This window comes from Macaca mulatta, chromosome 19, assembly GCF_049350105.2.
Source record: "Macaca mulatta isolate MMU2019108-1 chromosome 19, T2T-MMU8v2.0, whole genome shotgun sequence".
NCBI lineage: Eukaryota > Metazoa > Chordata > Mammalia > Primates > Cercopithecidae > Macaca > Macaca mulatta.
The window spans coordinates 5,122,610-5,135,345 of record NC_133424.1 but is presented as its reverse complement, the minus strand read 5'-3'; the positions used below and the strand labels follow the sequence as shown (position 1 = coordinate 5,135,345).

General features: G+C 53.1%; 2 protein-coding genes across 5 annotated transcripts in view; one reads left to right on the top strand and one right to left on the bottom strand.

Moving 5' to 3' along the window:
* The window catches only part of MPND (MPN domain containing), a 79,366-nt gene that overhangs the window by 54,439 nt on the left and 12,191 nt on the right, over positions 1-12,736 (bottom strand). The gene's annotated exons all lie outside the window — the stretch shown is intronic.
* TMIGD2 (transmembrane and immunoglobulin domain containing 2) lies at positions 631-11,470 on the top strand. 4 transcript variants are annotated; one of them, XM_028840289.2, is made up of 5 exons: positions 631-1,083; positions 5,427-5,786; positions 8,890-8,931; positions 9,025-9,123; positions 10,824-11,470. In XM_028840289.2, exons 1-5 carry the CDS (start codon positions 1,038-1,040, stop codon positions 11,090-11,092), a joined length of 816 nt encoding a protein of 271 aa, XP_028696122.2. In that variant the 5' UTR covers positions 631-1,037; the 3' UTR covers positions 11,093-11,470. The 4 variants fall into 4 exon arrangements, with proteins under 4 accessions (XP_028696122.2, XP_028696121.2, XP_077835686.1 ...); XM_028840288.2 differs by having other exon boundaries at positions 640-1,083; positions 9,025-9,135; XM_077979560.1 differs by lacking the exon at positions 9,025-9,123 and having other exon boundaries at positions 640-1,083.

The window sequence follows — 12,736 nt, the reverse complement described above, 5'->3', positions numbered from 1 at the left end:
CTCCTGCCTCAACCCCACTGAGTAGCTGGGACTACAGGCACCCACCACTAGGCCTAGCTAATTTTTGTATTTTTAGTAGAGACTGAGTTTTGCTATGTTGGCTAGGCTGGTCTCGAACTCCTGACCTCAGGTGATCCACCTGCCTTGGCCTCCCAAAGTGCTGGGATTACAGGCCTGGGCCAGCATGCTCGGCCTGTATCTTTTTTTTTTTTTTTTTTTTTTTAATAGAGATGGGATCTCGCTGTGTTACCTAGGATGATCTTAAACTTGGCTAAAGTGATCCTCCCACCTCAGCCTCACAAAGTACTGGGATTACAGGTGTGAGCTACAGCGCCCAGCAAAAGAAAGACATTTTGGGAGCAAAATAATTGAGGTAGGGACCCTGTCATTTAACTCACTGCTCAGGCTTAGGCTGCCTGCCCCTCCCCCACGGAGCCACCTGCTCTCACACTGTCTTCCTGTACCCAAATGTGTTTATGTAGAGCCTTCCAGAAAGCTCACAGGGGTGCATTCCCCCAACTCACTTACGTACACTGCCTTTCTTTTCTTTTTTTCTGAGACAGAGTTTCGCTCTTGTCACCCAGGCTGGAGTGCAGTGGTGTGATCTCGGCTCACTGCAACCTCCACCTCCCGGGTTTAAGCCATTCTCCTGCCTCAGCCTCTCAAGTAGCTGGGATTACAGGCATCCGTCACCATGTCCAGCTAATTTCTGTATTTTTAGCAGAGATGGGGTTTCATCATGTTGGCCAAGCTGGTCTCAAACTCCTGACCTCAGGTGATCCACCTGCCTCAGCCTCCCAAAATGCTGGGATTACAGACATGAGCCATGTCACCTGGTCTGTACGCTGCCTTTCAGATAGGAAATGCATTGGGGAAACTGAGGCACGAGGTGGCAGGAAGTGGAGCCCCCAGCAGCCTGGAACACCGGACGTCTGCTGTCTGGCCCTGGGTGTCACATCTGTCTCTGCAGCGGGAGGCGGAGATTGTGGCAGGAAGTCTGTCAACTGGGAGGGGGAGAGGGGTCTGATGGGCCAGGAATGGGGTCCCCAGGTATGGTGCTGGGCCTCCTGGTGCAGTTCTGGGGTGAGTATCTGGGTCTCCCTCCCCTCCGAACCCACCTCTTGCTGTCATCCCCGGCTGCCTGCCCCCCCAGCTCAGGGCCCCTCTAAACTTAAGTCTCTCTACTCTGTCAGATAAGGCTCATCTCCCTCCGAGACTCAGAACATGATGGGGGCTGGAGGGTTAAGGAAGGATCTTCTGAGGGCCCCTAGGATACAATCTAAACCTTGCCCTACATACCAGCCTGGCCTGACCTCTCTCATCTTCACCCTCCGCGATGCCTTTGCTCCCTCCCCCTTGCTCCAGCCTGGAAGCTTTTCTTTCTCTGTTTCCCCAGTGGGAAGGTTGGATCTGGCCCTCAAGCCTTTGCACCTGCTGTTCCAGCTGCCTAATACCCTTCTCCACATCTCATGTCTCTACCCTCCTCTGCAATTGCATCTCAAATGCCGGGAACTTCACATAACCTCACCTTCTCCGGGACTCTAACAGACACGTCAGACTTCTCACAGCTAAAAGCAAACTTTCTACTCCGGCAGCAGCTCCCTCTGTGTTTCAAATTAAGGACAAAAGCTACTGCCCTTCACACATTTCCTCCGGCGAAATCCTCCATTCCTCTTTCCCTCTCTTCCAATTCCAGCCGCTTGCACTTTTTTTGTTGTTTGTTTGTTTCGTATTTTTTTGGTTTGTTTGTTTTTTGAGAAGGAGTCTTGCTCTGTCACCCAGGCCGGAGTGCAGTGACGCGATCTTGGTTCACTGCAACCTCCACCCTCCAGGTTCAAGCGATTCTCCTGCCTTAGCCTCCCGAGTAGCTGGGATTACAGGCGCAGGCCACCGCTCCTGGCTAATTTTTTTTTGTATTTTTAGTAGAGACGGGGTTTCGCCATCTTTGCCAGGCTCGTCTAGGACTCCTGACCTCATAATCCACCCGCCTCGGCCTCCCAAAGTGCTGGGATTACAGGCGTGAGCCACTGTGCCCAGCCGTTTTTGTTTTTTAGAGATGGGTTTCACTATGTTGCCCAGGCTAGTCTTGAACTCCTGGCCTCTAGCGATCATCCAGTCTTGAGTACCCAAAGTGCTGGGATAACAGGCATGAGCCACCACGCCCAACCAAGGTCTTTCTTATTAAAACTTAAATTGGAGACTGAGGCAGGTAGATCACTTGAGGTCAGGAGTTCCAGACCAGCCTGGCCATGTTGGTGAAACTCCATCTCCACTAAAAATACAAAAATTAGCCAGGCATGGTAGCGAGTGCCTGTAGTCCCAGCTACTCAAGAGGCTGAGCCACAAGAATCACTTGAACCCAGGAGGCAGAGGTTGCAGTGAACCAAGATCATGTCACTGCACTCCAACCTGGGCAACAGTGAGACCCCGTCTCAAAAAAACAAAACAAACAAACAAACAAAAACTTAAATTGGACTATTTCTACCCTGCTGTCTGATTTTCCATCACACTTAGATTATAACGTAAACTGCTTAATTTTCCAATTTTCCTCATCTCTCCACACCACCCCAAGGCTCACAGGCCCTGATCAACCCTTCCTCCTTCCCTCCTCCCTGTCTCCCCTTCCTCACTCTGCTCCAGCCACACAGACCTCCTCACTGTTCCTCCAACACGTCAGACACAGTCCTGCCCCAGGGCTTCTGCATGGACTGTGCACTGTCTGGAATGCTCTTACCCTCCAATACCTTCCTTCTCACACTGGTTACCCCTTTCCATTAAGATCTGTGGTCAGGCTGGACACAGTGGCATGTGCATGTAATCCCAGCAATTTGAGAGGCTGAGGTGGGAGGATCACATGAACCCAGGAGTGTTTTATTTTGTTTTTTTGTTTTGAGACAGAGTCTCACTCTGTTGCCCAGGCTGGAGTGCAGTGGCACGAACTCAGCTCACTGCAACCTCCGCCTCCTGGGTTCAAGCGATTCTCCTGCCTCAGCCTCCCAAGTAGCTGGGACTACAGGTGTGTGCCACCACACCCGGCTAATTTTTGTATTTTTAGTAGAGGCAGGGTTTCTCCATGTTGGGAAGAATGGTCTTGATCTACTGACCTTGGGATCCGCCCGCCTTGGCCTCTCAAAGTGCTGGGATTGGAGACATGAGCCACTGCACCCGGCCTTGTTTTGTTTTGTTTGAGACAGAGTCTCGCTCTGTCACCCAGGCTGGAGTACACCGGCATGATCTCAGGTCACTGCAACCTCCACCTCCCAGGTTCAAGTGATTCTCCTGCCTCAGCCTCCTAAGTAGCTGGGATTATAGGTGCCTGCCACCATGCGCAGCTAATTTTTGTATTTTAAGTAGAGACAGGGTTTCACCATGTTAGCCAGGCTGGTCTTGAACTCCTGACCCCAGGTGATCCACCCACCTCGGCCTCCCATAGTGCTGGGATTACAGGCGTGAGCCACTGTGCCCAGCCCATAAGCCCAGGAGGTTGATCCTGCAGTGAGCTATGATGGTGCCACTGCACTCCAGACTGGGCAACAGAATGAGATGGAGTCTTTTACTCTTTGATATGGAGTCTTGCTCTGTTGCCCAGGCTAGAGTGCAGTGGCATGGTCTCAGCTCACTGCAACCTTTGCCTCTCAGATTCAAGTAATTCTCCTGCCTCAGCCTCCCATGTAGCTGGGATTCCAGGCGCCTGCCACCACAATGGCTAATTTTTGTATTTTTAGTAGAAACAGGGTTTCACCACATTGGCCAGGCTGGTCTCGAACTCCTGACCTCAGGTGATCCACCAGCCTCGACTTCCCAAAGTGCAGGGATTACAGGCATGAGTCATGGCACCCAGCCCATGAGCCCAGGAGGTTGAGGCTGCAGTGAGCTTTAATGGTGCCATTGCACTCCAGACTGGGCAACAGAGTGAGACGGAGTCGTTTTTTTCTTATATATGGAGTCTCGCTCTGTTGCCCAGGCTAGAGTGCAGTGGCGTGGTCTTAAGAAAAAAAAAGGCTGGTCATAGTGGCTCACATCTACAATCCCAGCACTTTGGGAGGTGTAGGTGGGAGGATCACTTGAGCCCAGGAGTTCAAGACCAGCCTGGGCAACATAATGAGACCCCCAACCTCTACAAAACCAAAAAAATCAGCCAGGCATAGTGATACATGCCTGTAGTCCCAGCTACTTGGGAGGCTGAGGTAGGAGGATCACTTGAGCCCAGGAGTTCAGGGATGCTGTGAGCTGTGATGGTGCCACTGTACTCCAGCCTGGACCTTAGAGCCAGACCCCAACTCTAAAAACATAAAAAAATAAAAAAGTCACCACCTCAAGGAGGCCTTCCTTGATTACTCTCAATGAATAGATGTTCCCTGACCTCACTGGTGTCTTCTGTGGCCACTGCCATTCCTTTCCCCCATTGCAGTTCTCATTTCATGACTTCCTGTGTCTCTTTTACCCTAGATTGTCAGCTTCTGAAGGGCAGGGATTTTCATCTGCTTTGGTCGCCCCTGTGTCTGTGTCCCCCACACCCAGCATAGGGCCTGGCACATGCTAGGCGGTATTTGTGTAGTGGAGTACTGGAGACTATCTCAGAATTCCACAAGCTCTGAGCGACTTATACCCATTTTACAGGTGGGGTTGTTGAGCCTCAGCAAGTCATGACCTTCCAAAGGTCATACAGACAGTGAGGTTCTTTGGGTTTTTTTTTTTTTTAGTTTAAATTTTTTTTTTTTTTTTTTTTTTGAGACGGAGTCTCACACTCTGTCCCCCAGGCTGGAGTGCAGTGGCACCTGATCTCAGCTTACTGCAACCTCCACCTCCCGGGTTCAGGCCATTCTCCTGCCTCAGCCTCCTGAGTAGCTGGGACTATAGGCGTGCGCCACCACGCTGGCTAATGTTTTGTATTTTTAGTAGAGATGGGGTTTCACCTTGTTAGCCAGGATAGTCTTGATCTCCTGACCTCATAATCCGCCCGCCTTGGCCTCCCAAAGTGCTGGGATTACAGGCGTGAGCCACCGCGGGGCCTTTATGTTTAATTTTTAGAGACAGGGTATTGCTTTGTTACCCAGGCTGGAGTGCAATGGTGTGATCATAGCTCACCGCAGCCTCAAATGCCTGGGCTCAAGCGATCCCCTCACTTCAGTCTCTTAAATAGCTGGGACCCCAGGTGCACACCACCAAACCCAGCTACTTTTAAAATATTTATTGTAGAGATGAGGTCTTGCTATGTCCTCAGGCTAGTCTGGAACTCCTGGGCTCAAGCAATCCTCCCACCTCAGGCTTCCAAAGTGCTGGGACTACAGGCGTGAGCCACGAACGGCACCCGGCTTAGGCAAGTGAGGTTTCAAACCCAGACTGCCGGCTCACTAGGGGAGTGAGTTACGCAGCCTCACATGCACACCGTCAGAAAGGTTGCCTCTACCTCTTCTGTCTTCCAGCCCTGCAAGGAGCCTCAAGCCTGAGTGTGCAGCAGGGGCCCAACTCCCTGCAGGTGAGGCAGGGCAGTCAGGCCACCCTGGTCTGCCAGGTGGACCAGGCGCCGGCCTGGGAACGGCTCCGTGTTAGGTGGACCAAGGATGGGGCCATCCTGTGCCAACCATACATCACCAACGGCAGCCTCAGCCTGGGGGTCTGCGGGCCCCAGGGACAGCTCTCCTGGCAGGCACCCAGCCATCTCATCCTGAAGCTGGACCCTGCGAGCCTCAACCACAGCGGGGCGTATGTGTGCTCAGCGGCCATAGAGATTCCTGAGCTGGAGGAGGCTGAGGGCAACGTAACAAGGCTCTTAGTGGACCCAGGTACTGAAGCCAGTGGGGAGAGGGAAGGGCGGTGGGGAGGATCCTAAAATCTTAAGACTTTTGAGTCTCAAACTCTGAGAAATAAAAAGCTCTAAATTCTTCATATCAAACTTTTTTTTTTTTTTCTCTGAGGCAGAGTTTCACTCTTGTTGCCCGGGCTGGAGTGCAATGGTGGTGATCTCGGTTCACGGCAACCTCCACTTCCCGGGTCCCGGGACAAGCAGTTCTCCTACCTCAGCCTCCTGATTAGCTGGGATTACAGGCACGTGCCACCACACCCAGCTAATTTTTGTATTTTTAGTAGAGACGGGGTTTCACCATGTTGGCCAGGCTGGTCTCGAACTCCTGAACTCATGATCCGCCTGCCTCGGCCTCCCAAAGTGCTGGGATTACAGGCGTGAGCCACCATGCCTAGCCCATAATCCAAGAATTCTAGAATACAGAATTGAAAGTCATCAGCCAAGCATAGTGGTTGATGCTTCTAATCCCAGCATTTTGGGAGGCTAAGGTGAGAGGATCACTTGAGCCCAGGAGTTGGAGGCTGCAGTGAGTTATGAGTGCACCACTGCACTCCAGCCTGGGCGACAGAGCCAGACCCTGTCTCTGAATAAAATAAAGCCATCAGCTGGGCATGGTAGCTCATCCCTGTAATCCCAGCACTTTGGAAGGCCTAGGTGAGTAGATCACCTGAGGTCGGGGGTTCGAGACCAGCCTGGCCAACCTGATGAAAACCGCTTCTCTACTAAAAATACAAAAATTAGCTGGTCATGGTGGCATCAGCCTGTAATTCCAGCTACTCAGGAGGCTGAGGCAGGAGAATCCAGGAGAGGGAGGTTGCAGTGAGTTCAGATCACACCCGCACCACTGCACTCCAGCCTGGGCTACAGAGCAAGACTCCGTCTCAAAATAAAAAAATAAATAAATAAAGCCATAGACTCTCAAAGTTGGGAGAAACCCTCCGGATAGCTCTCCAGACCAGCAACACCAGCTGCCTCATTTTACAGAGGAGACGGGGAGGCCAGAGAGGGCCAAGACATGTCTAGCGTTACGCACTAGGTAGGGGTGCTCCCCGTGCACTGTCCCCTTTGCCATGTCCCCCACTTATGGACCCACCCTGGGCAGAATCGGGAAACCCAAGGGGATCCAGGCTTTGCCTCCTGCTCTGTGAGAGGTGCCTGTGGGCCCTGGGCCTCTGACCAGCCCCCTCTGGCAGAATGAAGCACCCAGCTCTCAGCCCCTCGAGATGCTCATTCCTCTCCAGCTGGTAGGACCAGCCTGCTGGCGGGGACACGTGCCTGCCTCAAGGGAGGGGCGTGTTATGGTGCGTTGCCTACCTCTCCCCACCCCTCCAATGTCAAAGGGGCCAATTAGCAATTAGAGGAGGCGGGGTGGTGGAGGCACCAGGCTGTGCGTTGGCAGCTGCGAGAATGGGCGCAGGTCCAGCCCCACACAGCTGGCTTCCCCACCCCCCACCAACCCTGAACAGCAGCTTGGCAGCCTCCAGGGATCGCCTGCCAACCTCAGAGGCTGCAAGAGGAGGGAGTTGGGGTGCTGGACCTTATCTTAATTGTGGCATTCACAGCCTTTAGCTGGGGTTCCTGTAAATTATACAAACCTGGATTCAAGCCTGTTTCATTTACTTGCTGTGTGATTTTGAGCAAGTGACTTGACCTCTCTGTGCCAGTTCTCTTAGCTGTCAAAATACATACAGTGTTTCCTCATCAGGTCAGGTGACTTTAGAGCAGTTATCGCTAAAGTGCTTCCTATCATCCAAGTGCAGTGGCTCACGCCTGATATCTCAGCACTTTGGGAGGCCGAGGCAGGAGGATTGCTTGAGGCCAGGAGTTCGAGACCAGCTTGGCCAACACAGCAAGACCCCATCTCTACAAAAAATTCTAAAATTAGCCGGGCATGGTGGCACATACCCATAGTCCCAGCTATGTGAGAGGCTGAGGTGGGAGGATCACTTGAGCCCAGGAGCTGGAGGCTGCAGTAAGCTATGATCACGCCACTGCCTTCCAGCTGGGGCGACACAGAACAACCCTGTCTCCAGAAAAACAAACAACAACAACAAAACAATGCTTAGCACAGGGCCTGAGACATAGTAAGTGCTCAAGGAAACTAAGTGTTAGGATCTCTGAGCTGACGTGAGGCAGGGCTTTGTTCAAAGCTGGTCCCCGCTGCCGTCTGGGTAGGGGACCCTAGACAAGTGACTTAGGTTCTCTGAGCCTCGGTTTCCCAGTCTATAAAATGGGCATGGCATGGAGTAGAGGCTCAAACAAAAACAAAAACAAAAACAACCAAACAGGATCCGGAGAGTGATAAATCCCAGGATAAAGATGGAGGAATACGGAGTCTTGCTCTGTCGCCCAGGCTGCAGTGCAGTGGCACGATCTCGGCTCACTGCAAGCTCCGCCTCACGGGTTCACACCATTCTCCTGCCTCAACCTCCCGAGTAGCTGGGACTACAGGAACCCGCCACCTCGCCCGGCTAATTTTTTTGTATTTTTAGTAGAGATGGGGTTTCACCGTGTTAGCCAGGATGCTCTTGATCTCCTGACCTCATAATCCGCCCGCCTTGGCCTCCCAAAGTGCTGGGATTACAGATGTGAACCACTACGCCCGGCCTTCTTTTTTTTTCTTTTTTCGTCTTTTTTGAGACGGAGTCTTACTCTGTCGCCCAGGCTGGAGTGCAGTGGCACGATCTCAGCTCACTGCAGCCTCCCCCTCCTGGATTCAAGCGATTCTCCTGTCTCGGCCTCTTGAGTAGCTGGGATTACAGACGTCCACCACCATGTCCGGCTAATTTTTATATTTTTTGTAGAGATGGGGTTTCATCATATTGGCCAGGCTGGTCTCGAACTCCTGACCTCAAGTGATTCTCCTGCCTCAGCCTCCCATAGTGCTCGGATTACAGCCCTGAGCCACCGCATCCTGCCGAGCCTCATTTTTCAGAAGAGGAAACTGAGGTTCAGAGTGAACACCTGCCCAAAACCACAAGACCTGGCAGGAGGAGGAACACTTAGGTCCCCCGACGTGAGCTCTGTTCTTGGAGGGTGCAGAAGCCTGGCACCCCCCCATGACATAGATTTCTTCTCTGCAGATGACCCCACACAGAACAGAAACCCGACCCCAAGCTTCCCAGGTGAGCCCTGCCCTGTGTTCCTCCCCCAGCATCTTCCTCCCCCACCACCACCCCTTCCCCTCCTGCTCAGACCATCTCTTCGCCCCAGCACAGGACTCCTCTTCGTGCTGCTGGGGGCGGGAAGCGTGGGTGTGGCGATCGTGCTGGGCGCCTGGTTCAGGGGCCGCCGCTGCTGCCAGCAAAGGGATTCAGGTAACAGCCCAGGTAAGGGAGGGTGGGGCGGAGGAGGTGGAGGTGGGAACTGCAGCTGCTTGACCCATTGCATCTGTGCTCCCACCCAGGGGAAGGAGGGAGGAGGGATGGAAGAGAAGCCTGGCTCCTATATCCTATACTCATGTTTTTCAGAAATAGAGACAAAGCCCCTAGCCTGGGCAACCTAGCAAGATCCCATCTCTACAAAAAAAATTAAAAATTGCTGGGCGTGGTGGCTCATGCCTGTAATCCGAGCACTTTGGGACGCCGAGGTGGGTGGATCACCTGAGGTCAGCCTGGACAACATGGTGAAACCTTGTCTCTACTAAAAATACAAAAAATTAGCCAGGCATGGTGGCGGACGTCTGTAATACCAGCTACTTGGGAGACTGAGGCAGGAGAATCGCTTGAACCCAGGAGGCAGAGGTTGCATTGAGCCAAGATCGCGCCACAGCACTCTAGCCTGGGTGACAGAGCAAGACTTGGTCTCAAAAAAAAAAAAAAAAGAAAAAAAAAGAAAAATTAGGCTGTGCATGGTGTCTCATGCCTGTTATCCCAGCATTTCGGGAGGTCGAGGCAGGTTAGGAGCTTGAGACCAGCCTGGGCAACATGGTAAAACCCAGTCTCTACTAAAAATACAAAAATTAGCCAGGCTTGGTGGCCTGTGCCTGTAGTCCCAGCTGCTTAGGAGGTTGAGGCAGGAGAATCACTGGAACCCAGAAAGCGGAGATTGCAGTGAGCCGAGACTGCCTCACTGCACTCCAGCCTGGGCGACACAGCAAGCTCCATCTCAACAACAACAAAAAAATTAGCCAGGCTTGGTGGCACACGCCTGTGGTCCCAGCTGCTCAGGAGGCTGAGGTGTGAGGATTGCTTGAATCTGGGAGGCAGAGGCTGCAGTGAGCTATAGTTTCCCCACTGCACTCCAGCCTGGGTGACAGAGAGAGATCCTGTCTCAAAAAACAAACAAACAACCAAGTTTGAAAAAAAAAAAAAAAAAAAAAAAAATGGCCGGGCGCAGTGGCTCATGCCTGTAATCCCAGCACTTTGGGAGGCCAAGGTGGGCGAATCACGAGGTCAGGAGTTCAAGACGAGCCTGGCCAACACGGTGAAACCTCATCTCTACTAAAAATACAAAAAATTAGCCAGACATAGTGGCAGGGGCTTGTAATCCCAGCTACTAGGGAGACTGAGGCAGGAGAATCACTTGAACCTGGGAGGCGGAGCTTGCAGTGAGCTGAGATCACGCCTCTGAACTCCAGCCCGGGTGACAGAGTAAGACTCTGTCTCAAAAAAAAAAAAAAAAAAAAAAAAAGGCCAGGCGCAGTGGCTCACACCCGTAATTCCAGCACTTTGGGAGACCAAGGTGGGTGGATCATGAGGTCAGGAGATCAACACCATCCTGGCTAACACGGTGAAACCCCATCTCCACTAAAAATACAAAAAATTAGCTGGGCGTGGTGGTGGGCGCCTGTGGTCCCAGCTACTCAGGAGGCTGAGGCAGGAGAATGGCGTGAACCCGGGAGGCGGAGCTTGCGGTGAGCGGAGATCGCGCCACTGCACTCCAGCCTGGGCGACAGAGCGAGACTCTGTCTCACACATACACAAAGAAAAGAGAGATAAATCCCCCTGAGGTTAGCCAGAGAGGGCTGGGCTGTCTTTAGTGACTGTTCCCTCTCGATCTGTGTTATCCATCCTAGGAAATGCATTCTATAGCAATGTCCTATACCGGCCCCGGGGGGCTCCAAAGAAGACTGAGGACTGCTCTGGAGAGGCGAAGGACCAGAGAGGCCAGAGCATTTATTCAACCTCGTTCCCGCAGCCGGTCACCTGCCAGCCGCATCTGGCTCCCAGACCCTACCCCAGCCCCAGGCCCGGCCACCCCATTTCTATGGTCAGGGTCTTTCCTAGCCCAGGCCCCACCCAGCAGCCGAGGCCAAGAGGGTTCCCCAAAGTGGGAGAGGAGTAAGAGATCCCAGGCGACCTCGACGGGACCCCACCCATAGGTACACACAAAAAAGGGGGATCGAGGCCAGGCACGGTGGCTCACGCCTGTAATCCCAGCAGTTTGGGAAGCTGAGGCGGGTGGAACAGTTGAGGTCAGGGCTTTGAGACCAGCCTGGCTTGAACCTGGGAGGCAGAGGTTGCAGTGAGCTGAGATTGCGCTACTGCACTCCAGCTTGGGCCACAGAGTGAGACTCCGTCTCAAAAAAAAAAAAAAGACGCGGGAGGATTGGGAGCCCGACAGCCCCATCCTGAGACCCCGTCCTCATTTCTATGATGATGGATCTCGCTCCCACTTTTCCCCCCAAGAACGCTTAATAAAGACTTGTGAAGAAAAAGCAAAGCTGGTGTGTTTGTGGTGATTTGGGAGTGCTAAAAAGACCTGAAGAAATCAGGTGCGGTGGCTCACGCCTGTAATCCCAACGCTTTGGGGGCCGAGGTGGGCGGATCACCTGAGGTCGGGAGTTCGAGACCAGCCAACATGGAGAAACCCCATCTCTACTAAAAATACAAAAGTTAGCCAGGCGTAGTGGTGCAGCTGATGTCTGTGGTCTCAGCTATTTGGGAGGCTGAGGGGGGAGGATCACTTGAGCCTCAGAGGTTGAAGTTGCAGTGAGTTATAATTATATCACTGTCCTCCAGCCTGGGTGGTAGAGTCCCTGTCACATACATGCACCAAAAAGATTTAAGGGGTCATGTGGGGGTCCCAGAGCTCCCAGGGGTGGCTGGAGAGGCCCACTGTGGCCAAGGGACTTGGTGACAACTCAAAGCCCCCCTCCCACCTTATACTTGTAGGGACAAATCCGAGGAGCAGGAAGTGGTGCTCTGGCTTCCAAACGGTCCCCTGCCCTGGAAGACCCCCTCCTCAGCTGGCATCACCCCCAGGCAGGCCTGGAGGTAGGGGGAGGAGCGGGCAGGGCAGGGGATTCGTGGTGTTTACCAGCCCCCCGGGTCTTCTGCCTGACTGTCACCTTGAAGTGACACCAGCTAGGCCCAGCTCCCCTCCCCTACTTCTGCTGTTTCCATGGGGACAGATGTCCTTTCTGCAGATCAAGCCCCTGCTGCCGGGAGGAGGGAGCGGGGCTGGTCCGAGAGCCTGGCCCCCTCGGTTTCTCCATCTTTGTGTGTCGGTTTCTGTGGAGTGCGGTTTTCATCTTCTGTCTTTCTTCAGCACTAAGAGACTGCTCTGTCTCCTACTCTCTGAGTTCTGATCCCTCCCTATGGGAGATTCAGGTTCCAATCCCAACTCTGCCCCCAAAACAAAGAGCTGGGGATGTGCTTGGCCCGTGAGGCCTCGAGGTTTTTTGTTTGTTTGTTTTGTTTTGTTTTTGAGACAGAGTTTCGCTCTCATTCCCCAGGCCGGAGTGCAATGGTATGATCTCAGCGCACTGCAATCTGCGCCTCCTGGGTTCAAACGATTCTCCTGCCTCAGCCTCCTGAGTAGCTGGGATTAGAGGCACGCGCCACCACGCCCGGTTAATCTTGTATTTTTAGTAGAGACGGGGTTTCTCCATGTTGGTCAGGGTGGTCTCGAACTCCCAACCTCAGGTGATCTGCCCGCCTCAACCTCCCACAGTGCTGGGATTACAGGCGTGAGCCACCGCGCCGG